The following is a 27,884-nucleotide window of genomic DNA, read 5'->3' on the forward strand; positions in this document are numbered from 1 at the left end:
AAGTGCTTTCGGTTTATCTCTTCTTTCATTATTATACACTGTATTAGAGATTGGGTTGTGTGACAAAATCTGTAATCATTTCTAGAAAAAGAGAAAGAGAAAGAAAAAAGAGAGAAAAAAGACTTCTAGTGAAGTCAAGAGAGAAAGTCACTTGTTCAGGGGGAACAAGGTGATAGGAAACAAGTTCCTAGAGGAACAGAGAAGGTCCGAGTTTAGCTTGTACAAAAGAGAGTATTTTGGCCTAAAGTTTATTAAAGAGAATTGAGTCAAAATCCCTCTTGGTCAAGGTTTTTCTTCCTATTGGGCCTAGGAAGTTTTCCTTGTAAAAATTCTCATGTTCTTAATTCTTTCAAGTTTATGCATTTATCTATTTCTTAGATAAACATCCTTTTATTTCCACAAAAAGTTAGAAAATCTCCCCAACTACAATTCAACCCCCCTCTTGTAGTTGTTCAAGTGTTCCTACACGACTAACAAACTGACTTATCACTAACGTCACAAGCTATTGTTGGGACATCAACAACCGGATTATAATGTTTTAAAATGAATGTAAATGCAAAGGGAGTCAATGGGGAATGACACAGGGAGATGGTGATGCAGAAAAACCCCAACGAAGGTGGGTAAAAAATCGTGGGTGGATATAAGTCCACCAATCCAGTATATGCAATTGACGCTCGAAGTGAACGACAATCATTACACCCTAGGATGATAGATCTAAGTACAATGTTTAGAATGTAAATAACAATGATATTGTGGAATAATAGAAAGTGCTTAAGTAAATATTGTTGTGCTTTTAAATGCTTAAAGTATAGTGGCAGTGGTGATAACTTGTAACCCTTTCCAATTAATCTAATGAGTTTTATATAATACTCCATGCTTGACGCCATCCCTAGAATCTCATAAATAGTTAGCAACAATCGCACAATGATCTTCCTATTCTTATACCACGATGCTTGACTAGCCTTTTGATCGTTGCACTGATGAACTAAGTGACGAGTCGGTATTCCTTATTCTTCGCTGGTCTGTTAGTCCTTTGACTCAGTCCAAGAGTCATGTAAGTTGCTCATTGTGTTAGTGCCAATCTGTAAAATTCAGCAATAATAGTTTGTCCCGAATTGTTGAAACGGGGATATCATAAGAGTCATGAGACAATTGAAATGTTTGTAACAAAAACACTCTACTTAAAATATAACAATTAATAGAAACTGGATATTCTTTTTTAAAAGATAACTCAAGCGTCATACGTAAAAAATAAACACTTAAATGATGATAATCTAACTCAACAATTAATTTTTATCCGTTGCATGCCAATGATCACATCACTGGTTTAAAAAGTCGTGACGGCTCTAGTTTTCCACGCCAAATTCTCTTTCTCCAAAAATTCTTGAACACTCCATTTCTCTTGAATTCTCCGGAGAACTCGACTGTAAGCGGCTTAGCTCACCATATAAACTATGTTACTCTCAGCTTCAAAAGTCACGAATTTCTTTTATTTTTGAATCAATGCCTCCAAGCGTAGCATTAGAAACGTCATTAAGGCACATGAGAAAGAAAAAACCAAAGAAAAGTAACAGAAGTGAAAAACAAAATTGACGATGAACAATCAACTATGTCGAAGAGGATTTGATGAAATTTCTAGACTGGAAACTTACCCACCAACACGATATTGAGGAACGCTGACCCAGATGAATTCTTGGGGGACTATCCCCATGATTGGGTTCTTCTCTATGAATACCCCTTCAAAATAGGCTTTAGGCCGCCTTTTTGTTCTATAGTCATTGATCTCTTAGAGATCTACAAAGTTAGCTCGAGATAACTAATGCCCCAAGTCTGGAGAGTTCTTAGCGTCATTTATAGAGTGACCGTGTCGAGGGATGATCTCTTTACTCTCCAAGACCCTATGTGTTGTTATGAGATTAGGATCAAGTGGTACAATTAAACGATAGAGTCTAGAAGAATTGATATACCTTCGTCAAAAAATTATCTTTGGGAAATTTAGAGGTTTCTCTTGTTATTTCTTGTTATTTTTGGAATGTACAAGGTTTGCAAAATTTATTGTTATTTTTCTTAATGTCTTGTCATTAACATTGTTCTTACGTCGCTTTTTTCGCAGATCTAAATCTGAAACTGCTGGAGCGCCGAGATATTTCAGAAAAAAAGTGTGGGGAGTTTTAGAAGTGGGAGAAGAAGAACGGTCGATCAAGAAGGTCGTTGTCGCTGATCAGGGTAGTTGTTCTTTAGTGATATCAGGTACCTATCCTTTTTCGCAAACTATCAATCGTCGTTTCTAATTTCATCGTAATTTGACTTTGACATGTCAATTTTTCCTTGTGATAGTCTATTCAATCGAGATAGAGAGGGTCCATTCACCAACGATTATAACTGAAGTTTTAAGGAAGAGAAAAGGAGAAATGTCGTCTGCAACAGCGTCTGACAAACAGACGAGTCTTGATGTTGTCCATGTTGAGGATGATGAAGGGGATGCTCCTCATCCCAAGATCCGGAAACCTGAATTCACTGATCCTCCTGATAAAGAGGGCCCCTCATACACAGTGATGGTGTTATAGACACTAAAAATTATTAGTGTTTTACATTAAAGTAAATTGATTATCATTGAGTTAAAATAAATACGATTAGCCCAATTTAATTAATTTAGCCCACTTAAATATCATATCCAAATTAAATTAAACAATAATTTGGGTTCTAAAATATTTGGGCTAGTCCATATTACTAGTCCGAATAAGGTGGTCAAATGGCAAAGGTAAAAAAGACTTTCAAGTCATAAACGGGCTCTAACCCATAAACTACCAAGTCCATGAAGGGATCTTCATTCCCTATAAATAGATTATTCTCAAGAGCTCATAAATCCGTGCCGACTGTTCAGATACAATCAAACATATTCGACTGAGATGCAAGCTTTGTTAGCCCTCATTCGAATATACCCAAACAAAACTCAAACTCAGGTTGACGTCGACAAAACGTCATCCCACACTCAAACTCAGGTTGACGTTGACAACAGGTCAGTCTACATTCAATTCCACGTCGACACCAACACGTATCACTCTCAAGTTACGGAACAGAATCAGAGGACTTAATTTATTTTCATTATAAACTGTTTACAGAGATTGTACTCAATACATTTATTGAAATATAATTTCTTTGTTACTTTGTTTCTTGTCTTATATATTTTGACTTGAAATTTTGTGTATACAAATTTTGGCAGGCTCGGTGGGACTATCTCTGCCTCTCATCTCTGTTTCATCATCCACAACAAATCTGTGAAATGGCCTCAAGCAAGAACATCTTTCAATCTTATGAAAACTCTGCTAACATCCCACAAAAATCTGTAACGTTTGGTGATTTTATGGATGATATGACTCTTGGTTTTCACACCAGAGGAATGAAGAAGGCTGCTACTGCTGCCGCCGCTGCAAAATTCTGAACTGCAAACGTTCCTACTAGGCCAAGAAAGCTCTTTAAGCCTGCTGCTAATGAATCATCTGTCGTGCATGATTCATACAAGGAGCTGAAACCCCTGTGTTTGGCTCAACCGCTTTGGCTGAATGTGAGCCATCATTGATTGCTTCTCAAATATGGAAGCGACTCTTATCTGATAAGTCAGACAGGCTGACCGTCCACACTAGCCCTCTCTTTGACCCACTCAATGTGGGGAGTGACAATGAGACAAGTGATGACATTTTTGACTCATCACCTCTAAAGATTATCGAGTTAGAGGAACCTTTGCTCTTTTCTCAGTCAAACACTGCTGCTGTTATGGTGACCTCGGCTAAGACAGTTGAGGAACAACTTGTTGAAATGAATAGCCTACTCCAAAAATTAATGAAGGATGGAGAAGAAAAAGATGCTCAAATCCGACTCCAAAATGAGCAAATCGTTGCCCTCAATAAGAAACTTGAGGGAGACGACGCAGCATCAAGACTGGATGGGGGTGAAAGCGAAGGCGATAGTGGTGAAGACGCTCGTCGCCCACCTACAGCTCGACAACTTGAGTTATTGGTAGCTCACGCTATCAAAAATAAACTCGGGGAAAGTTCTCAAGGAAGTCATCGCTATGTAAAGCCTTATACCAAAAGAATCAACAAGCTGCAGATGCCACTTGGCTATCATCCTTCCAAGTTTAAGCATTTTGATGGGAAAGGAAATCCTAAGCAACACATTGCTCACTTTGTGAAAACATGCAATAATGCTGGTACCACAAATGATTTCCTGGTCAAACAATTCGTTCGTTCTCTTAAAGGCATGGCCTTTGACTGGTACACTGATTTACCCTCATAATCCATCGACAGTTGGGATCAAATGGAGGAGGAATTCCTGAATAGGTTTTATAGCACTCGACGTATTGTCAGTATGACTGAACTAACTAAGACTCACCAGTGGAAGGATGAGCCAGTCATCGATTACATCAATCGTTGGCGCGCATTGAGTCTTGAGTGTAAAGATCGCATGACTGAAGTCTCTGCTGTTGAGATGTGCATTCAAGGAATGTATTGGGACTTGCTTTATATTTTACAAGGTATAAAGCCTAGAACTTTTCAAGAGTTGGCTATGCGAGCTCATGACACGGAGCTTACCATTGCCAATAATAGAGGCAAAAGCAATACTTCTTCAGAATACAAGAAAGAGAAGAAGGATTTTAAGAAAACTGACAAGACTGTCAAAAGTTCGACTAAGGAGTCAATATCGATCACGACTACCTCCTCGCCTATCAAGATCTTTAGCAAGGCTGGTACTGAAAATAATAAGGGTTCAACGTTCCAAAGAACCTAGGAAAAATAGGCAAACCTTGAAAGAACTCCAAGCAAAGAAATATCCATTTTCAGACTCAGATTTATCAGGGATGTTAGACGATTTTCTTGAAAACAAAGTGATTGAATTGCCCAAAGCTAAGCGTCCTGCAGAGGTCGGTAGGACTTCTGATCCTAACTATTGTCGGTATCACAGGCTGATTAGTCATCCTATAGAAAAGTGTATAACACTCAAGGAGAGAATCATGCAACTTGCAAAGGATGGGAAGATTGTACTGGATTTTGATGAAGTTGTCGAAGCTAATCATGCCTCTGCGATGTTAGATTCTTATTGGGAGGCTCAAACTCTGCAGTTTGGGAGTCTGGAGCCAGTAATTGTACATGTGTTGCGACCAGTTCTTCAAGTTGATAAGGTGCCATTTATTGAGCACAATAGCCCAACTAACAACCAAGGGGATGATGAAGGGTGGACGTTGGTCACCAGAAGGAGGCCTAGATGACAGTCGAAGCCTCAACCAAAGGTTGCTTGTCGTAAGAAGAAGCACCAAAAAAGGAAAAGCTCAAGACGCTCGAAAGGAAAGAAAAAGTCAAAAAAGCATACTAAACAACAAGTATTGCCAACTGACTTACTTGAACAAGATCCACTTACTCCTGTAATCTTGGAAGAATTCTTTCCTAAAGATTACTTTACTACGGTTACTGTTAATGCTACCTCATTTGTTGAGGATAATGAATAAAAAGAAGAAGAGGGGGATCAAGAGAATGTTAGAGAAAATGAAATCTCTGTTAAAGTGACTGTTCAGCATTCCTGGTCATACAAAGATCCAAAGATATTATCTACCTTAGAAGCTCTTCCTACACGCATGGGATGGAGGCAGATCTTTCATTTGCCTCGAGAAATGTGTCGACAAGTGGCTCTTGCACTTTAGCATCCAAAACTATACCTTGACAAAGTGAAGGATGCTGGAGAGCCAATAGAAAGTTCAGCTAAATGCACGTCATGTAATTTTGCCTTGGCCTTCACTGATGAAGACTTATTGCTGGCTTCAAAACCTCACAACCGACCCTTGTTCGTTGCAGGTTATATTTTTGGCCAGAGAGTGAATCGTATCTTAGTGGATGGAGTTCAGCTGTCAACTCATGACAAAATCCACCATGACTGATTTGGGGATCACTATGGAAGATCTTTCTGATAGCCGTCTAATGATCCAGGGGTTCAATTTGAACAGTCAGCGTGCCATAGGCATAATACGTCTTAATCTTGTGATGGGAGGGTTAACATCATCTATTCTCTTCCATGTCATAGATACAAAGACGTCGTATAAAATGTTGCTGGGACGACCTTGGTTACACGAAAATGGGGTAGTAGCATCAACCCTCCATCAATGTCTGAAATTTTATTGAGGAGGAGAGAAGAAAATAAATGGAGATGTAAAGCCCTTTAGCATGACAAATTCTTACTTTGCTGAAGCTAAGGTTTTTGAAGACGACGAACCCTCGAGTGAAATGTTGCCATCTAAAATTCCTTCAACGGGGAAAAGGGGTACAAATAAAAATGGTGACATTCCATCGTCTTCAAGCTCTAGGGAGTCAACCACCACTGAGATGCAACGACAAAAATCCAAGGAAAAGGTAAAAGAAGAAGTTGTTGATCAACCCCTTAAAGCAATGAAGAATGTAGTAACGACTCCAGTTTTGTGATATATTCCTAAATCACGTCGTAAGGAAGGGGAGTCACCTTTTGCAGGGCTCAGGTCATGAAAGTAGAGCCAGAGGAAGAAAAAGGAGTTGATGAGAATACCCTTCAATGTCTAAAGCAGAAGTGGTTGTTCCTTTGCCTAGAGCCAACCACAATCAAATTGCTAAGCCTCCGACATCGGAATCTGTTGATCAATCTAGGAGAAAATGGCTTAACAAGGGTAAGTTTGACCCAAACGCTTATAAGCTCTTGGCGAACTCTGGTTATGACTTCGAAAATCCAGCGTCCATGGGAAATGTTATTGAGGTTGAGACTCATGGAATTAATGACACACAAAAGAAATTACAAGAGTATGGCATTGAGGTACGTCCGACTAAAGTTGGGTTGGGATTTGAAGCTCCAACACCCATCAAAATTTTCGCACGGCGTAGAGGGACAACGTCCTCTTCACAATACATTAATGCGGAGGAAGTCGAAGCAAATGAGAGTGAAGAAAGTGCGACCCAGCCCAAAATATCGGTCTTTGATCGAATACAATCGCCTATCGTAAAGAACCATATATCGGTTTTTGACAGACTTGGTGGAAACGAGCTAAATGAAGGTGTGAAACCAAACACCCTTACAAAATTCTCGATTCTCTAAGAATAAAGCATCTGTCTTTAAACGTCTTGGCGCATCGACCTCAATGGATAAACAACCAAGACAGTCGGCACTAAGTCGCATCACAAGAAGCACAGATAATGTTAAAGGCGAGGACGCACCTCAAAGTGTTATTCCATCTTACATGAAGCGTACACAGGTGGTAGACATCATTGAACATACACCTTTGAAAGCCAAAGGTCGTGTCATAGTTGTTTATGCTAAAATTTATCACTAACGATGAATTTGAAGTTTGTGGGATGTGTCAACCAGATAGTGTTAAAGTCGATGCGACGAAAGAATGCAAAGGGGAGTCAAAGGGGATGAACACACAAAAATGGTGACGCAGAAAACCCCAATGAAGATGGGTAAAAAACTGCGGGTGGTTGGAGATCCACCAAACTAATATTGTCTACTATCTTTCTTCGTGATTGAGTGTCGTTTACAAGAATGCTTAGTTCACCCTAGTGTCGTTCTCACAATGTTGCGTAAAAAACATGAAAATGACCTCTCCCCTGAAACCTACTAAAACACAAATGTTTTTTAGTAATATCTTTATCACACAGACCCATACCTTCGAGGGCGCTTTTGAATATGATGTTGGCTGAGCTGCCCCCATCGACCAACACTCGCTTCAACAGGCAGTTGCTGACAATCAGGGATATGACTAATCCGTCATGATGCTCCACGTCGCAGACGTCGTCGTCATCAAAGGTTATTGCCATTGCTTCGAGCTTGCGCTCCTTGGCTGACCTGCAAGATTTATATACGGCGGACGAGGGGGTACCCTCTCTTGCTAGCCTTTTGGCTGCGGAATATGTTCGTCCACATACATCAGATCCACCAGAGATGAAGTTAATTACCTTTACATGTGCGGGCGACGCGGGAGGGTCGGATTGCGCGGTATTTTTTCCAAAGGACGCTTTACCTTTGTCGCTCAGAAGGTCCTTAATATGCCCCTTATTGAGCATGAACGCAACTTCGCGTCGCAACGCAATGCACTCCTCCGTCTTATGACCATGATCATGATGGAACTGACACCATTTTGACTGATCTTTTTGCGCCTCCGGACGGTCGCTCTTCTTCGGCCAACGAACTGGCGCACCGATTCTAGCTAAGGCATTCACAATGCCTCCGACGTCAACGGAGAATCCGTCGGAATCTAAAGCAGGGAAGGTTGGCGACTCCGTCCTTGTGCTGTTACCTACACTTTCTACAATGTCAGTAACATTGTTTACCTGGTTTGAACGGCTGTAGGGGTGACTTCGCCAGTTGTTCTTCTTAGGGACAAAGGCCTTCCGATCAACGGGAGTATCCGGCGCACGTCGAGTGGATATGGTGTTGAGGATGGCGTCGTCTTCCTCCAAACCTTATCTGTGCTAATGCTCGCGACTTGACTTCCTCGAACGTTTGGCACGGGTACTTCGTCAGGCGATTGTATAGCTTCGACCGCAAGATTAGTCCTTTTCCTGAAACATTCAATAGCAGTCTTTGTATCAAGATTTTTAATGCTAATCATTTCTTTGTTAAAGCGATTATAATAATCACGAACGGATTCTTTGGGTCCCTGCACGACGCCTAAGGTCGCTCGTTTGCTTTTCCAGGCTGCGACTACCTTCAAACTTCTCATAGAACTTATTGACGAGGGTGGAGAAATTGCCAATGCTCCCTGGCTTGAGAGATCCCAACCACTTGAGAGCGGGACCGGTGAGCGTGGCTCCGAACGACTTGCACATGCATGCCTCTACCAAATGCTTGGGAATTGACGCTTGCCACATTCGTTGTTTGTATTGCGCGACGTGGTCGCCCGGATCGGTTGAACCATCGTAAGTAGCAGCAAAGGTAGGCAGGTTGAGCTTTTTGGGGAGCACGGCTCTTGAGATCCTATCAACGAACGGTGACTCTGCGTAGCCGTCGGGGTGCTCCACAATGCCTGGTGTTGGGGCTCCGGGGAGCTGGGACATGAGCTTCATCAAGCGCTTGTTCTGCTTTTCGATTTGAGTCAGACGCTTTTTCATAAGATTTGCTTCTCCTCCACCTTGGTCGTTTTCTTCATTGTTCAAGGGTTCTTCGTCCTCGGGCTCTTTGTCATTTTCAGGTTCTTCATCATCCGACTCAGAGAGATTCCCCATATAAGGGATGTCGTTCAGATTTTCTCGACGCCGGGCTTTCGAGGCCTTGGACGATGCTAACTCCTCTTGTAATTTCTGGATCCTCTCCTGCGATGTCATAAAGTCGATAGTTAGACGCTCGTTAGCTTCCCTCATTTCGAGCATCTCTGCTCTCATTTGCTGTACTGCCTTTGCATTTCCTCGAGGTTAGGTGTTTTCTCCCATTTGACAGATTTTGAATAGTAGATGGTTTGGTTATGCCCCACGGTGGGCGCCAAATTATTTATGCTAAAATTTATCACTAGCGATGAAATTGAAGTTTATGGGACGTGTCAACCAGATAGTGTTAAAGTCGATGCGACAAAAGAATACAAAGGGGAGTCAAAGGGGATGAACACACAAAAATGGTGACGCGGAAAACCCCAATGAAGATGGGTAAAAAACCGCGGGTGGTTGAGATCCACCAAACTAATATTTTCACTATCTTTCTTCGTGACTGAGTGTCGTTTACAAGAATGCTTAGTTCACCCTAGTGTCTTCTCACAATGTTGAGTAAAAAACATGAAAATGACCTCTCTCTCTCTTTTATATGCCTTCTCTTTTCTTTGGCTTTTCCCAACGAATACAATAATAAATCTACTCATTATTACATTGATTTCCATGCTTAAATCACGGCGATCTCCTTCACTTATGCGCCAACGTCTGGACTCACGCTCCTCAACGGCTGATTTTATGGCTTGTTAAACTCTTCCCTTATTTAGCTGGACCGTTACTTTTTAATGCTCTAGCTTCAAATTCCACGTTGCCTGCTACGTCTTCGGGTCTGAATTTCTTCGCCACTGTGCCATACGTCGTCATGTCATCGTGTCATCGCGTCCTTGCGTCAATGTCAACCTGTAAAAAATTCAGCCATAACAGTTTGCCCCCAATTGTTGAAATTGGGGTAATCACAAAGCCCATGAGACAATTGTAAAAAATTCCTTAAATTAACAAAGAAGCTCTGTCTAAATCATTAGGAGATCAAAAAATCATAAGCTAAATCTTTGCACTTGTCAGTTTTTAGAAAAAATTCCGAAGGGAACATAAGGAAGGAAAGGAAATCCTTTCGAGCGGTTTATCTTTGGCAGTTCAAGAGTCGCCAACTGCAAAAAGGTAGTTTTTTTGTTTAAAATGCCGTTTTAATTATAACCGTTGGTCCCATTGTCATGATTACTTTTAGTTGGCATAAATAACTAAGGCGGTTTTTTAAACAACTCAATCCTCACTTCCAATTTCATCAAATCTTTCTCTCTCTTTAAGTAAGGCAACTTCCTTAACTCTCTTTATTCTCTCCGCCGAAGAATCGATCGCTGAGACCAGGTAATTTCGCACTTTCTCGCTCATTTTTTCCTTTGATTCGCTCTATTTTCTCTTCTTCTACCGTTCTCATGGCTCCGAGTAGACGCAGCATTAGGACTTTTGTGAAAAACCAAGAAAAATCGAAAGGAAAAGAGAAAGCTGTAGAATTAAGGGTAGAAAATGAGGACGAACTGTCAACGATGTCAGAAGAGGACCTTTTAAGGTTTTTAGACTTAGGAAATTTGCCTGAGAGTACTGTCATTGGAATGCGAACCTGACGAACCCCCAGAGTCGTGTCCCCAAAAATGGGTAGTGCTTTATGAATACCCTTTCAAAATAGGTCTTAGGCTTCCCTTCACCCCCCTGGCAAGGGACTTGATGCAGATTTACCAGATCAGTCCTGGGCAAATTATGCCCCAAGTCTGGAGGATTCTTAGTGTCATCGACAGGGTGACAGCGTCATGGGAAGAGGCCTTCACCCTTCACGACCTACTGTTGCACTATGAAATTAGGGTTAAAGCAAAAAATAGGATAGCCCTACATGCAAAAGCGAGGTTAGAACCTCTGGTCGGGGAATTCAATCAAACGACAGGGGTTGGAAGAACAGGTTTGTTTTTTGTGAAGAGGTCGTCGCTAGGGGAAGCCGGGGCGTCTCTGGTTGGTGGCTGGAATACCGAAGGTGTGTTTATTTCCAGTTTTTCTAAGTTCGCGACGTGTCGTTAACACCATTCTTACATCGTTTCTACTGCAGGTCTTAATCCAAAACTATTGTCGCATCGCGACGAGTCTCAGAGTCTCTGTGACAAGTTTCTGAAGGTGTCAGAGGACGACAGGCAGTTCATAAGGGTTCTTTTTGCTTCTCAAGATAGTTGTTCATCTATGGCATCTGGTTAGTCCACCTCTCTTTTATTTTTAAGTAGGATTCTCTAAGGAAGGTCCTTGCGTTACTAACTCTGGTACTCTTGGACAGGTTCATCACAGTCGCGTCCTAGGGGGAGCTTGGACGGTCAGGCGCTAGCTGAGATGCTGCGCAAACGTAAGAGGGAATCTTCTGCTGACGCGACGTCCCTATCGTCAGCGTCAGCAAAGAAGGACACGGTGGTCGTCGTCCATTTGGACGATGAACACGACGTCGCGTCTAAGACGCGCAAAACTGATTTCCTGGCCCTCCAGACAAGAGCGGGCCTTCCTACTCTGTGACCGTCCCAAGTGACTTCATGTCGTTGGAACGGTCCATATGGCCTGAAGCAGACAGGTTCCTCTTTCCTAGCGCAATGGAAAGGATCAAGGAACATACTCTTCCTCGCATGATGTCGGATGGGTGGAACTCCTATTTCAGGTATAAACTTCCGACTTCCTTTTTCAGACATTATGCCTTCTTATGACAATAACTTGTGACTCTCTAAATGACGCGTATCATATATTTTTTTTTTGCAGTCTTCTCAACATCTCCTGATGGCTAAGAGGGAGATCTCCTCTCTGCTGAAAGGTCATCTGACCATGAAGCAGAGAATGGAGAAGGCTGAGTTGGACGCGAAGTCCAAAAGCGACGAGGTGGAGTCCTGCAAGAAGGCCATGGAAGACATGAAAAAGTCTTTGCAGAAGAATGGGGAGGAGCTAGAAGAGATAAGGCAGAGGGCGACTAGGTTGGAGGAGTCTTCTCGTCATGAGATCTCGACGCTCCAAGCGAGCGTCGACGCACAGAAGAACGAGCTGGACATGCTCGAGGCTGAGGTGACGACTAGGGTCAGGGCGAAGCTGATGTACCAGTTCCTGATGAAGAAGACAACATCATGGACGCCGCAAAAGGACATCGACCTATACATCCAATTCATGGGGTCAATGAAAGATCTTATGGATGAGGAGGACTTAGCTGCGACGGCGGATTCTTCATCAAAGGTTGATGAAAACCCCCGTCTTGTGCTGGGTTCATAGCGTCAGATGTGCCCCCTGACCCTGAGACTGAGAAGGAAGCCCCAGCCACTGTCTTGCCAGCTGAAGCGTCAGAGGAGAAGGAAGCTGAGAAGGTCCCTGACGTTTAATCTCCTAGTCCCTTATGTCATGCCTCTTATCGTTTAAACTTTTTTAATCAAACTATGTTTTAAGTCACTCAAGGGAGTGACTGTTTGTATTATACTTTTGGGTCACCTATGGGGTGACCATAACTTTTTAAATTTCTATCGTCGTACTTTTTGGGTCGCCTATGGGGGTGACCATTTACTTCGTTGCTTTTGAATTTTTAACATAGATAATCTTATGTCTCTGCTGTGTGTCACATGCATGTGTCCTGGTCGTTATTCTGACGTTTCTAGGGTTAGCCAGGCGTTCAATAGGCCATCTTTGGACGCTCGGCGTATCGTTTGGACTTAATAAGAGTCATAATTAGTCATACGGACGTATCGTTTGGACTTAATAAAAGTCGTCATTGGTCGTTCAGACGTGCCGTTTGGATTAAACGACTTTTTAGAATACACATAGGAAATACATAAAACTTACATGTGCCCGTCAGGGGATGGCTGAAATGTCACCAATGGCTATGATTTTAAAATGACTGTGCCCCTGTCGTTGCGTCGGCTGAGGCAATGGTGGAAATCGTCGGGACGTTCATGAGTTGAATGGGGACAATTTGCCTGCAACTTCAACAAGTACCCAGTGAGAGAACACTATGGTCGCTAACACCTAGCGACCCAATTATAACATTACCAACCAATCTACTTCTCTATGTATATATATGTTGTTTTTTTTTAGACTGAAAATAAAAACAAAGCTCGCCACTTGGCTTTTAAAAGTAGTATCGTTTGAGGTGCGTGGCATTCCAGCTACGAGGTACGGAGCTTCCGTCATGTCGGACCAATTGGTAGGCTCCATGGCCTACTACTTTACTGATTTGGTATGGCCCTTCCCACTTCTGGCCTAGCTTGCCAGCGTTAGCCTCTTGTGTGTTTTGGAACACTTTCCTTAGGACCCAATCTCCCTCGACGAAAGACTTGGGTTGGACGTTTTTGTTGAAGCTCCTCGCTACTATTTGCTGATGTGCTGCCATGCGCACCAGCGCTGCGTCGCGCAATTCCTTAATGGTATTAATCAGCTCGTCGCGGTTCCATCGCTCCGTCGCTAGGCTGCACCTCGCAGTCGGGACGCTCACCTTCGTTGGCAAGACAGCCTCGCAACCATAGACTAATGAGAACGGAGTTTGTCCGGTGGCGTGCGTGGTGTCGTGCGATTAGCCCATAGGATGGAAGGCAACGCCTCCGCCATTTACCTTTCTTGGCTGTGAGCCGCTTCTTCAAAGAGTCAATGATCGTTTTATTGCTGGATTCGCCTGTCCATTGGCTTGCGGGTATCTTGGCGTTGACGTTAGCAACGCTATGCCCCACTCATCGCAGAAGCGTCTTGTTTCGTTGCTAATGAACTGCGACCCGTTGTCGCATACTATCTCGGACGGGACGCCAAATCTGCAAATGATGTTAGTGTATATAAAGGAAATCACTTCCTTATCACGTACCTGTTGAAAAGAACCTGCCTCAATCCACTTAGAAAAATAGTCAGTTAGTGCCAACATAAAGACCTTCTGACCTGGGGCTGGAGGTAACTTACCAACTATGTCCATGCCCCACTTCATGAAAGGCCAAGGTGTTAGAGTAGGATGCAAAGGTTCACAAGGTTTGTGCGTCATACCTGCATGTCGTTGACAACTATCACATTTGGTGACATACCTTATTGCGTCCTTCCTCATTGTTGGCCAATAATAGCCCATGCGCAATACTCTATTAGACAAGTTGCGCCCTCCTGAATGATTCCCACAGGTGCCGTCATGCATGTCCTTCAGGACTTGCCCCCACTGCTCCTTTTCCAAACAACGTAGGTAGGGGCCTGCGGCGACCGTTTGAAGAGTACTCCCTGAATGAGGACGTATCGCGATGCCTTGAATCGAATTCTGCGTGCTTCCGCCTTATCTGTTGGGAGTACATCATTAGCAAGGAAATCATAAAATGGTTTTGTCCAACTGACACTTACTCTTCATCGTCAATGTCGCTTCCTGATGCGGGATTGTCTACATTATTGACGACCCCACGACTCTCTCGAGGCTGGTCGGTCACAATTGCGACAACGTCTCCAATACTCCTAGCGATAGCAGGGTTTGTCAAGTGAACAATAGGGACGGACGTAAACGAAACGTCCCTTAAAGAAGATCCGAGGTTGGCCAATGCATCCGCTTGTGTATTTTGATCCCTAGGTATCTGCAAAATATCAAACGAATTAAACACTTTACTTTTACTCTGAGCTATTTCCAATACATGGCCATTTTAGAGTCTTTTGCTGCGAATTCGCCTTTGACTTGGCTGACTATCAGCAGTGAATCGCTGAAGACTTTCAATGCTTTCGCTCCCATGTCTTCTGCTAACGTCATTCCGGCTATGAGCGCCTCGTACTCGGCTTCGTTATTCGTCGCTCTAAATTCACAGCAAATGGCTCGTACTATCTTGCCCCCTGTGGTGACTTTAGCACAATGCCTAGACCTGCACCACGAAAATTAGAAGATCCATCAACGAACAATATCCAATAGTCGTCGTTCACTTGGTTAATCCTTGCGACTTCGTCGTCTGCGAGCTTTTCTAGCTCTGGGCTAAAGTCTGCCACAAAATCTGCCAAAGCTTGTGACTTGACAGCAGTCCTTGGATGAAACTGGATGTCGTACGCGCTGAGTGCTATTGCCCACTTGCTCATGCGACCTGTCAATTCCGGATGTCGCAAGACAGACTTGATAGGATAATTAGTCATAACGACTACATATATCGTTTCGAAATAATGCCTAAGTTTCTTAACAGCTACGACTATGGCTAAAATGCGTTTTTCTAATGAAGAATACCTGGTCACCGCGTCTAGCAGAGACTTACTGACATAGTAAATTGGTAGCTACTGGCTCTCCGCTTCCGCGTCAGGACAGCGCTGACGGACACGTTACTTACCGCGAGATAGAGCTGCAACGTTTCCCCGATTTCGTTTGACACTCGCGCTTTGTTGTGCGTCATAGCTTGTTGCGCGTCTTCATGTTGTTGCGTCCATCAAAGCCCTTGTTCTTTCTCAGGACGTCATAAAATAGATGACACTTCTCAGATGACCGGGATATGAAACGATTTGCGCGGCCACGCGACCGGTCAACTTTTGCACTTCCTTGACGCTTCGTGGGGACTGAATGTTGATGATGGCTTTTATTTGATCTTGGCTGGCCTCAATTCCTCGTTGCGTCACGACGTACCCTAGAAATTTTCCTGCGGACACTCCAAAGGTGCACTTAGTAGGATTTATTTCATGCCATACCTTCGTAATACGTCGAAAGCCTCCGACAGTGTTGAATGTGATCGCTCGCTTGCTTGGATTTGACGAGCATATCATCATGTACACTTCCATGGTGTCACCCAGTTGATCTTTAAAATTTGATTAACTAGTCGCTGATACGTGGCACCTGCATTTTTCAAACCAAAAGGCATAACCTTGTAACAATATATACCTTTATCAGTGACAAACGCGGTCTTTTCCTGGTCGTCCGGATGCATCAATATTTGGTTGTACCCGGAATACGCGTCCATGAACGTTAAAAGCTCGTGACGGCCGTCGCGTCGACCATTGCATCTATATGAGGAAGAAATGGATCCTTAGGACATGCTTTGTTTAGGTCTGTGAAGTCGATGCAGACTCTCCACTTTCCGTTCTTTTTGCTGACCACCACGACGTTAGCTAACCAATCTGGGTATTTTACTTCGCGGATCTTTCCGGTATCGATCAATTTCTGGACCTCGTCATTGATGACTTGGTTCCTTTCAGGAGCGAACTTGCGTCTTTTCTGCTTCACAGGCTTGTGAGCGGGTCGACGTTGAGTTTATGCGTGATAACGTCAGGACTGATACCTGTCATGTCTTCATGGGACCAAGCAAAACAATCTTGGTTAGCTTTCAAAAAATCAATTAACTGACCTCGTATCTCTTGTGACAATGTCGCTCCGATTCGAACGACGCGATCGGGATGGATGGATCGAGCATCACTTCATCCACGTCCTGCTCGCTGGGCGCGTCGGGCGCTGACCCATCCTTTAATTGCTAGATAGCTGCTTTTGGGGGCTTGAGCGACGAACTATAGCATTCCCTTGCAGACTTCTGCTCGCCCTTTATTTCTTGGACCCCCTTTGGTAGGAAACTTCAGTGACTGATGATAGGTTGAAGGGACGGCCTTCATCTTATGTATCCATGGGGTACCGAGAATGAGTTGTATGCTGACGGGCAATCCACACGTTAACCTGGTTGGGAGGTTGACCCTTTGGCTAGCGTTGGCAGCGTGATCTCCCGACAGTATGTTAGCCTCTCCACTGAAACCTACTAAAACAGTAATTTTTTAGTAATATCTTTATCACACAGACCCATACCTTCGAGGCGCTTTTAATATGATGTTGGCTGAGCTGCCCCCATCGACCAACACTCGCTTCAACAGGCAGTTGCTGACAGTCAGGGATATGACTAATCCGTCATGATGCTCCACGTCGCAGACGTCATCGTCATCAAAGGTTATTGCCATTGCTTCGAGCTTGCGCTCCTCGGCTGACCTGCAAGATTTATAAACGGCGGACGAGGGGTACCTCTCTTGCTAGCCTTTTGGCTGCGGAATACGGTAGTCCACATACATCAGATCCACCAGAGATGACGTTAATTACCTTTACATGTGCGGGCGACGCAGGAGGGTCGGATTGCGCGGTATTTTTCCAAAGGACGCTTTACCTTTGTCGCTCAGAAGGTCCTTAAGATGCCCCTTATTGAGCATGAACGCAACTTCGCGTCGCAACGCAATGCACTCCTCCGTCTTATGACCATGATCATGATGGAACTGACACCATTTTGACTGATCTTTTTGCGCCTCCGGACGGTCGCTCTTCTTCGGCCAACGAACTGGCCTCCGATTCTAGCTAAGGCATTCACAACGCCTCCGACGTCAACGGAGAATCCGTTGGAATCTAAAGCAGGGAAGGTTGGCGACTCCGTCCTTGTGCTGTTACCTGCACTTTCTACAATGTCAGTAACATTGTTTACCTGGTTTGAACGGCTGTAGGGGTGACTTCGCCAGTTGTTCTTCTTAGGGACGAAGGGCTTCCGATCAACGGGAGTATCCGGCGCGCGTCGGGTGGATATGGTGTTGAGGATGGCGTCGTCTTCCTCCAACCTCATCTGTGCTAATGCTCGCGACTTGACTTCCTCGAACGTCTGGCACGGGTACTTCGTCAGGCGATTGTATAGCTTCGACCGCAAGATTAGTCCTTTCCTGAAACATTCAATAGCAGTCTTAGTATCAAGATTTTTAATGCTAATCATTTCTTTGTTAAAGCGATTATAATAATCGCGAACGGATTCTTTGGGTCCCTGCACGACGCCATATAGGTCGCTCGTTTGCTTTTCCAGGCTGCGACTGCCTTCAAACTTCTCATAGAACTTATTGACGAGGGTGGAGAAATTGTCAATGCTTCCTGGCTTGAGAGATCCCAGCCACTTGAGAGCGGGACCGGTGAGCGTGGCTCCGAACGACTTGCACATGCATGCCTCTACCAAATGCCAAGGAATTGACGCTTGCCACATCCGTTGTTTGTATTGCTCGACGTGGTCGGCCGGATCGGTTGAACCATCGTAAGTAGCAGCTAAGGTAGGCAGGTTGAGCTTTTTGGGAAGCACGGCTCTTGAGATCTTATCAACGAACGGTGACTCTGCGTAGCCGTCGGGATGCTCCACGATGCCTGGTGTTGGGGCTCGGGGAGCTGGCATGAGCTTCATCAAGCGCTTGTTCTGCTTTTCGATTTGAGTCAGACGCTTTGTCATAAGATTTGCTTCTCCTCCACCTTGGTCGTTTTCTTCATTGTTCAAGGGTTCTTCGTCCTCGGGCTCTTCGTCATTTTCAGGTTCTTCATCATCCGACTCAGAGAGATTCCCCATATAAGGGATGTCATTCAGACTTTCTCGACGCCGGGCTTTCGAGGCCTTGGACGATGCTAACTCCTCTTGTAATTTATGGATCCTCTCCTGCGATGTCGTAGAGTTGGTAGTTAGACGCTCGTTAGCTTGCCTCATTTCGAGCATCTCTGCTCTCATTTGCTCGTACTGCCTTTGCATTTCCTCGAGGTTAGGTGTTTCTCCCATTTGACAGATTTTGAATAGTAGATGGTTTGGTTATGCCCCACGGTGGGCGCCAAATTATTTATGCTAAAATTTATCACTAACGATGAAATTGAAGTTTGTGGGACGTGTCAACCAGATAGTGTTAAAGTCGATGCGACGAAAGAATACAAAGGGGAGTCAAAGGGGATGAACAAACAAAAATAGTGACGCGAAAAACCCCAATGAAGATGGGTAAAAAACCGCGGGTGGTTGGAGATCCACCAAACTAATATTGTCTACTATCTTTCTTCGTGACTGAGTGTCGTTTACAAGAATGCTTAGTTCACCCTAGTGTCGTTCTCACAATGTTGCATAAAAAACATGAAAATGACCTCTCTCTCTCTTTTATATGCCTTCTCTTTTCTTCCGCTATTTCCCAGCGAATACAATAATAAATCTACTCATTATTACATTGATTTTCATGCTTAAATCACGGCGATCTCCTTCACTTATGCGCCAACGTCTCGACTCACGCTCCTCAACGGCTGAATTTATGGCTTGTTAAACTCTTCCCTTATTAAGTCGGACCGTTACTTATTTAATGCTCTAGCTTCAAATTCCACGTTGCCTGCTACGTCTTCGGGTCTGAATTTCTTCGCCACTGTGCCATACATCGTCATGTCATCGTGTCATCGCGTCCTTGCGTCAATGTCAACCTGTAAAAAATTCAGCCATAACAATTGTGTTGACAAACTGATAGCGATTTTAAACAAGTTATAAAACCCTATTCTTGCAAGTGTACAAGACTTAGTAGTAAGTGATAAATAATAGGGTATTGTATCCACAGGGAACAGTTGAGTAATATTAAATCTAATGTCTACTAATTTTATCCTAAAAAGTGATATAATTAATGATTTGTTTGTAAATTAATTTAACTAATGTGAAATAAATAATAAACTATATAAACTTGACAATAACAAAAGTGAATCGGAGAACAGTCAATAATATGAAATCTAGGACAGTCGAATCCACCACTAATAATATGACTAATAGATTAATAGGAATGAGAATTAATAGGTTTATCAAGTACCCCTAAACTAGAAGCCGGAATACTCATAAAAATTGTATTGTGATTAACTAGGTGACATAACTTATCTAACCAAAGCATAAATTATTCAACTTTTAACCACAAATTATCAAACACGAATGCATAACATCACCCTTTGAACTACAAGAACAAAGTGTGTAAATCTAGGACAGTCGAATCCACCACTAACAGTCAATAATATGAAATCTAGGACAGTCGAATCCACCACTAATAATATGACTAATAGATTAATAGGAATGAGAATTAATAGGTTTATCAAGTACCCCTAAACTAGAAGCCGGAATACTCATAAAAATTGTATTGTGATTAACTAGGTGACATAACTTATCTAACCAAAGCATAAATTATTCAACTTTTAACCACAAATTATCAAACACGAATGCATAACATCACCCTTTGAACTACAAGAACAAAGTGTGTAAATCTAATAACAATATAAACTAATAAATCATTCTACAAGAACAACTACCAATCTATATTGCAAACAATGATAAACCCAATAATAATCTTAATAGTTATGCAATCATAGACCAAAATCAATTCTCAAACACAATTAAACTATCAAATCATATTATAAGGGATTCATCTAAGCCCTAGAATTAAGAAATTAGCTACTCATAATTGAAGAGAATATCACCCAATTATAAGCAGCCATGGTCGAAAAATCCGATTGCAGGTTCAGTACTCCGTCGTCCGGTTTCGTGCTCTGCCTTCGTCGAACCCCCCTTGCGTCTGCTGCGTCGTCGAACTACTGTCCTGCTGCGTGCTACCGTTCCCCTGTTTGCTATTCGTGCCTCCTCTTTTATTTTATGGTTCTATGTGGGTGTTTTTAATCAAAGCCCACTCCTTTGATGTCTCCCGTGGACTGATGTTGCCCTCATTTTCTTATTTTCTTTGTCTTTCTATTTTGGTGCGTGTAGTTTGACAATTGTCCAAAACCAGCATTTTCATTTGGTTCCTTAAAGTTGTTTTCTAATTCATCCATCTTGATGAGTCATGATGTGTTATGAAAATGTGCTAACACTTTTGTTTATAAGGAGGTCCACTTCATTGGTATAAATGGGCTCGTTCTCCTCTTAGTACTCTTTGGCTCGTATGATAATAACACCTGCTTACACATAACATAAACATTACTAGTGACATATAGTTATGAATAGCTAATTTGCCAGGTATAACAATAACACCCATAACTCCACGTTTCACTATAAAGCTAGGTATTATCATTTATTGATGTTATTTGGGGCTTAACAATTATATATAAAGGGGATAAAATATATAATAATACACACTTATCAACCCCCCCACACTTAGACTTTGCTAGTCCTCGAGCAAAGAAAATATCGAAGCAATATCCAATATCACTCAAGACCAACTTGGGTCGCATTACTCCATCTCTTAGAGAAGAAAGCAAACTAATGAGAGTTTAATAATAGGCTAAAAACGTTTTTGTTTTAAAAGAACTTAAAAATTAGTCATAAAAACATTTTTTATTTTTGTTAGGTTAGCAAGCTATAAATGTTATCGACTTTTATTCTCAAGCAACCTTTATAATAAAATAGTTTGATCTCATAAGTAATCTAGGTGCTCATGTGCAAATGTATTGACGTTCAAATACGAGGTACTTTAGTCAGACTTGATTATTGTTTCAGTTGATTCCCACATACTTTTTCGTACAAGAGGCACTTAATACTCGTACATGGTCGTCTCTTTCACATGGCATTGCACTTGCCACCCAATGATCTCAAAAGAGTACTTGATACTTTGTTGTTTGCTTTGCTTTTGAGGCTTTTTATATGCTTTTAAGATATTTTTCGATTTCCTTTTTGGAAATACGATATATATTTTTTATCACTCTTTTTTTTTCAATGGTTCACATTCTCACAATTTTGATAATTTGGATTACTAATCCCTTTTTTTTTTCAGAACCATGATTCCCTCTATTTTTTTAACAAAGTCAAATAATTCTCCAGTAACCAAGAGCAGTGAAAGATCACCAGGAAAAGTATAGGTACTAATTAGGTAGATTAAGGTACAAAAGTCCTTCCTCCATACCCCGCATCTTAGCCAATGAAGAAAGTGTGCTAGATTACCAATAATAATGATCATTATCAAGGTACATTAATAGGTTGCAAGAGTTAAAGCCACCACATTCATAACTTCAAAAACATTTTTTATTATATAATAAAACGGAATTTGAGTAAAACGTTGTTAGATTAGAGCCTATTATCAATTATTCTCATTAACTAGTTGCTCATCTATGAGATGACAATGAATGGTGCATAATATACCCTCAACTAGACACATCATAACATATATAAACTTAAAATTTTATAAAAATTTGGACAGCATCTCGACGTAAAATGACCAAAAAGCAATTATATGCCACATACTTAAACCTGTAAATCATTCATAAATCATTCATATGTATATTTCCAGCAGAATGAAACAGCACCAAAATGCACTAACTAAATTTTCCTCTCTCCCACACTTAAGTTCTGCATTGTCCTCAAGGCAAGAAAAATAGAAAAGAAAGCATAAAAGCAGAGGAGAAAGATAGAGCAACACAATCTGGTGAGTTAGCCTCCAAGCACGACGCAACAACAACCAAAGGAAAATAGTAACAGAATGTCGTAGACACATGCAGGACATTAGCTAGAAAAGATTTAACACTTGGAATGTTTATGCCCCTCTATTCCTTGAGCCATGTTACCAGCACATGAAAATCAATAGCAGTAACTAATTCATAGCATATATATTAAATCCCAAAAGAAAATCTAATAGCAAAAGTAATGATAAATAATTAAGATAGATGAAGAATTTGAAACACTGGACTAAGTAAGATATGACAAGGGAGGTAGATCATCAACCACTTAATTATAATTTAGTAAGTTGAATCATACCCCGTCAAAGATCGAAGAATCTTGTCATAAGATTGGCCACAAAATTCAAAATAGTGGAAGTAAGCACAAGATAAAATACATGTAATTATATGAGATACAACCCTTAATAACTTATGAAAAATATGACTATAATAAATGTTAAAAGGATAGATCTCATACTGGTGGTCGAAATGAGACAACTTGTAGAGTATAGGAACAGTAGAACATGTAAAGTCAATCAAAACCACATCAAAGTTATGCTTCTCTTCTTTGAAAACTCTAGTTGGTTTAACGTCAATCTTTTGACTCAGAAAACAATCATCAACTACCGGTGGAAAATGTAGAATTTTGGGTGACTATAAGAGGATCTAAGCTCAATAATAGGACGGAAGAGTGAAGTACTAGAATCATGAGCTAATGTAATGTTTTTAAGTGAGTTAGAAGAAGTGGGTTCTAAATCACCTATGAACTTAATAGTTTCTTCTAAATCAATGCAAGGCTTAAGCTCTTCTTGGTGTGACTCTTTGACTTTAGTGCATCTATTCTCATCATCCATAAGAAAAGTTGTTTCCCTAAAATGAGGTGAATTATCATCATCAAGTTGAGTGTTATTAAAGTTCAAAACTGAAATATCTAGTTTGTCAATGTTATTTTCCTTAATAGCCTTAGAAATAGTTAACCTCTCTTGCTCAATAGGTAAGTTAAGCTTAATATCATTCACCTTAGAGATCTTGTTTACCTCAAAATCAGTAAACACAACTAAACTAGGAACCTGTCCAATGTGAAAAAATGATCCACAGTTATAACACTCCTCATTATGTTCCTCTAAATTAGCTTCATCACTGGCAAGGAATGTTTGAAGTTCACAAAATTGCTCTGGTTCTCCTAATTGATCTATATAATATGGTGAATATGGGAGACAAGGTTCACTAGATATTTCATTAGAGGACTCTCCTGAAAAGCTTATTCCATCAGTTATACCTTGCATTCTATTACTTATCTCCTATGTTTTCTTAGTAAGATCCTCAATAGCAGATAACACCATACTAAGATCATTACCAGAATTTGAAATTTAAGCATTAGATTGATCAGCTAAAGGCGTTGATTGAATAGTAGTAGAAAATTCTGAGAAATCTTGATCACTAAAGAGGACAGTATTTTTATAATGCGAATCAAAGAGGTCAGTATGAGAGCATGAATTATTAAATTTATTTGAACCCCAATGTGTAGAGGGGTATGAAGCTAGGTTATTTGCATGAGGTTCATTGAAAGAAAAAGTCTTAGAGGTTGGTCGAGTACATAAAGGTTGAGAATATATATTAAAATGCATAGTCGACTCCCACTCATAAGTCTCTTGTACAAACCATTCAAAAAAAAATTCAAGGCCTCATCCACAATCTGAGACAAAAAAACTCCCACCAAACATAGACTCTATTGTGCCTCTAGTCTCATCATTGAGACCCTCGTAAACTATTTGGCATACTTCCCATTTTTCTAATTGATGGTTTTCCAATCGAGCAAGAAAATCTTTGAGTCTGTCAATGTACCTCCAAAATACTTCTCCCTCATATTGCGGAAAATAAACTCTCAACATAATAATAATAATAATAATAATAATAATAATAATAATAATAATAATAATAATAATAATAATAATAATAATAATAATAATAATAATAATAATAATAATAATAATAATAATAATAATAATAATAATGAAATTAAGCTATTAAAACTATAAGGATTAAAAAAGTAATAATTAAAAAAAGAAATGAGATAATTATAGTAGAGAATCTAGTATTAAAATAAAAGCAAACATAAAACAAAACGCATACTGACTAAAAAGAAAAAATATATACTAAAATCTAAAGTAGCAGACAATCAAACAATATTAATCTAAGCACCGTTCCCAAGAAACGGCGCCAAAAACTTGATAGCGATTTTAAACAAGTTATAAAACCCTATTCTTGCAAGTGTACAAGACTTAGTAGTAAGTGATAAATAATAGGGTATCGTATCCACAGGGAACAGTTGAGTAATATTAAATCTAATGTCTACCAATTTTATCCTAAAAAGTGATATAATTAGTGATTTGTTTGTAAATTAATTTAACTAATGTGAAATAAATAATAAACTATATAAACTTGACAATAACAAAAGTGAATCAGAGAACAGTCAATAATATGAAATCTAGGACAGTCGAATCCACCACTAATAATATGACTAATAGATTAATAGGAATGAGAATTAATAAGTTTATCAAGTACCCCTAAACTAGAAGCCGGAATACTCATAAAAATTGTATTGTGATTAACTAGGTGACATAACTTATCTAACCAAAGCATAAATTATTCAACTTTTAACCACAAATCATCAAATACCATTGCATAACATCACCCTTTGAACTACAAGAACAAAGTGTGTAAATCTAATAACAATATAAACTAATAAATCATTCTACAAGAACAACTACCAATCTATATTGCAAACAATGATAAACCCAATAATAATCTTATAGTTATGCAATCATAGACAAAATCAATTCTCAAACACAATTAAACTATCAATTCATATTATAAGGGTTTCATCTAAGCCCTAGAATTAAGAAATTAGCTACTCATAATTGAAGAGAATATCACCCAATTATAAGCAGCCATGGTCGAAAAATCAGATTGTAGGTTCAGTACTCCGTCATTCGATTTCGTGCTCTGCCTTCGTCGAACCCCCCTTGCGTCTGCTGCGTCGTCGAACTACTAGCCTGCTGCGTGCTACCATTCCCCTGTTTGCTTTTTTTTTTTTTTTTTTTGATAAGAGAAAAAAACCTAGATCTATCCCCTTGGATAGGACCAGCCTACAGCATCCTTTCGGATGATGGAAGAGAAAGCAATGTTAGAAGAGGAAAAACTATACACAAGCGAAGAAACCTCATGCCCACGGTGAGCCATAAAATCCGCCGCTTGATTAGCTTCCTAAAGCAATGATTTATGGAAACGACAAGAAACTTCTGGATCTCCGCAGTCGAATCCTGAATCAAGGATGAAATTTTCCACGGAATCTTCCAACACTACCGGATAGAATTAACAACAACCAAATTATCACCTTCAATAGCTAACGAAGAAATACCAAGAAAAACAGCAGCCCGGAGACCTTCCCGAAGCCCCCAAGCTTCAGCTGCGAGAATAGAGCACCCAGCCGAGAGAGGCATAGAACCCGAAAGCTGAAGCACCCCTTCATGGTTTCGAATAACAAACCCACAATAAACCTGCCAATCAGACAACTTAGACCCATCAAAATTAAGCTTAGACCAACCCTCTGGAGGAGCAGACCACGCAACTTCCTTAACAACCCCCCCCCCCCACACCTGCACACTCTGCCGAACCTTAGACCCAAGAAGCTCATCTGAAGAAAGAGCAGAGACCCAATCCCTAAAAAAACCAAACCGCAGAAATAGAAGAGGAAGGACCATCCTGAAAAATAATTTTATTACGAGAAAACCAGATAAACCTCCAAGAGATTTAACACTTCTCCACATCATCCATGCTGGAATTACGGAAAACATAAGAGATATTAATCAAAACATTATCCGAGAAAGAGCCAATAGGGAGACAAGACCACCCCATTTTCTCCCAAAGCAAGCTAAAGACATCCTGAGCAAACGGGCTCAAGAAAAACAAATGATTAGCATCCTCGGAAGGGTGGTTACAAAAACAACACTCTTGCAGAGTAAAAACATGGCTCGTTTGAAGCTGGTCTTTAGTAGGAAGACCATCTTGGCAAACTTTCCAAAGGAAGTTTTTAACTTTGGGAGGGACTCGCATCTTCCAGATCCAAGAAAAGGGAGTAGGCAAAGGGGGGCGCAGAGCTATCCCCTGAACAAGGAGAGCCCCTGTCTTAACAGAGTATTCCCCATCTGGAGAAAGACCCCAAACCAGTGAATGCATACCCTCTAGAGAAGGCAGAAAAATACTTAATATAGATTGAACAACATGGGCAGACACCAGCGTCAAGAGGCGAGTTTTATCCCACTGACGATGTTCATCTATGACATCATTGACTTTTAAATTCTCAAATGCCATAGGAGGGTCACAAATAGCAGAGATCGGGTAATGAAACACCCAGTTATCATTCCAGAATGAAACAGAATCACCCCTGTTAACAATCCATCGGAGTCCTTGCTTGAAAACAGTCCGAAGGGACATAAGCTTCCTCCACTGCCAAGAACAACTGGCCGAAGGAGAATAATTAAACAGCGAACTTCCACGCAAATATTTCTTAGAAACAAGATCAACCCAAAGATTAGCGGGAGACTTAACAATCTTCCATAAGAGCTTCATTTGGAGAGCAGCATTATTAACAGCAGCCTTCCGGAACCCCAACCCCCCAAACTTTTTCGGGGTGCAAATACGATCCCACCCAAAAAGACTAGGAGAGCGGGAATCCGGAGCTTTACTCCAGAAGAAATTACGATAAAAAGTATCAAGTTCCCCATGAATAGAAGTAGGGAGCAAAAAACTTTGCATTTGAAAATTAGCTTTAGAAGATAAGTTGGCCTGTAGTAACACCGATCTTCCTGCTTGAGAAAGTGAATTAGCTTTCCATTTGGACAACTGGAAATGGGACGATTGAACAACCTGATGAAACGTGTTTTTGGTCACACGAGACTCAATTACTGGGCACCCCAAATAATTCCCAAAGGAGAGGGAATTAGACATCTGAAGCAAAGAAGCAAAATGACTGACATCGGACTCGCAAACATTCGACGTACATTGAAACGAGGACTTATGAAAATTAACTAATTGCCCAGACATCGAGCAATACTTGTCCAAAATAGACTTAATAATAAGGAGATAAAGTATCCCCTCGTCTAATCCCCCTAGAGGGAAAAAACCGAACTCTTGGAATACCATTAACAAAGACTGAGAAAGACACAGTAGAAACACACATTTTAACCCAATGAATCCACCTTTGGTCAAATCCTAATTGTTCTAACATTGTATATATAAAATTCCATTCTACACGATCGTAAGCCTTTTCCATATCAAGTTTAATAGCTAGCCAGCCTACTTTACCAGACTTATTCTTAAACGAATGAAAAACCTCATGAGCTAACAAAATGTTGTATTGAATTAGTTGTTCTGGAACAAATGCTCCTTGCAACGGGTGAATGATCTTCCCAAGAACAACGTTTAACCGACTCGCTAGGACTTTTGCT

The 27,884-nt window shown here is 41.1% G+C and overlaps 2 protein-coding genes and 1 long non-coding RNA gene across 3 annotated transcripts; all 3 read right to left on the reverse strand.

The window, feature by feature from the left end:
• Positions 1 to 8,561: 8,561 nt before the first annotated feature.
• Positions 8,562 to 18,679, reverse strand: LOC130591832 (uncharacterized). Its single transcript, XM_057395767.1, has 3 exons — positions 18,266 to 18,679; positions 8,976 to 9,323; positions 8,562 to 8,573 (listed from the first exon to the last, which is right to left on the reverse strand). Exons 1-3 carry the CDS (start codon positions 18,677 to 18,679, stop codon positions 8,562 to 8,564), a joined length of 774 nt encoding a protein of 257 aa, XP_057251750.1.
• Positions 18,680 to 18,907: 228 nt separating this feature from the next.
• Positions 18,908 to 20,802, reverse strand: LOC130591994 (uncharacterized). Its single transcript, XR_008969983.1, has 2 exons — positions 20,431 to 20,802; positions 18,908 to 19,401 (listed from the first exon to the last, which is right to left on the reverse strand). It is a non-coding gene; the product is annotated as an uncharacterized LOC130591994 (long non-coding RNA).
• Positions 20,803 to 22,997: 2,195 nt separating this feature from the next.
• On the reverse strand, positions 22,998 to 27,480 carry LOC125498647 (uncharacterized). The gene is made up of 5 exons (XM_048646893.1): positions 26,195 to 27,480; positions 26,034 to 26,097; positions 25,761 to 25,934; positions 25,528 to 25,641; positions 22,998 to 23,444 (listed from the first exon to the last, which is right to left on the reverse strand). The coding sequence occupies exons 1-5, from the start codon at positions 27,478 to 27,480 to the stop codon at positions 22,998 to 23,000; spliced, it is 2,085 nt and encodes a 694-aa protein (XP_048502850.1).
• Positions 27,481 to 27,884: the final 404 nt, after the last annotated feature.

The sequence above is a fragment of the Beta vulgaris genome, chromosome 6, assembly GCF_026745355.1.
Source record: "Beta vulgaris subsp. vulgaris cultivar EL10 chromosome 6, EL10.2, whole genome shotgun sequence".
NCBI lineage: Eukaryota > Viridiplantae > Streptophyta > Magnoliopsida > Caryophyllales > Amaranthaceae > Beta > Beta vulgaris.

Bases quoted from the DNA above. Each gene is read 5' to 3' on its own strand.
- LOC125498647 (XM_048646893.1), bottom strand. From the start codon at position 27,480: ATGTCTGGGCAATTAGTTAATTTTCATAAGTCCTCGTTTCAATGTACG. The intron at 26,098-26,194 runs GTGTTAAATCTC...TGGTTTTTTTAG, and splicing joins AGCATGGATGATGTGGAGAA to GGATTGGGTCTCTGCTCTTT. The intron at 25,642-25,760 runs GTTGTTGTTAAT...TCATTGCTTTAG, and splicing joins CTATTGAAGGTGATAATTTG to GAAGCTAATCAAGCGGCGGA.
- LOC130591832 (XM_057395767.1), bottom strand. From the start codon at position 18,679: ATGAGAGCAGAGATGCTCGAAATGAGGCAAGCTAACGAGCGTCTAACT. The intron at 9,324-18,265 runs GTGCTTCCCAAA...ATGACATCGCAG, and splicing joins TTGATAAGATCTCAAGAGCC to GAGAGGATCCAGAAATTACA.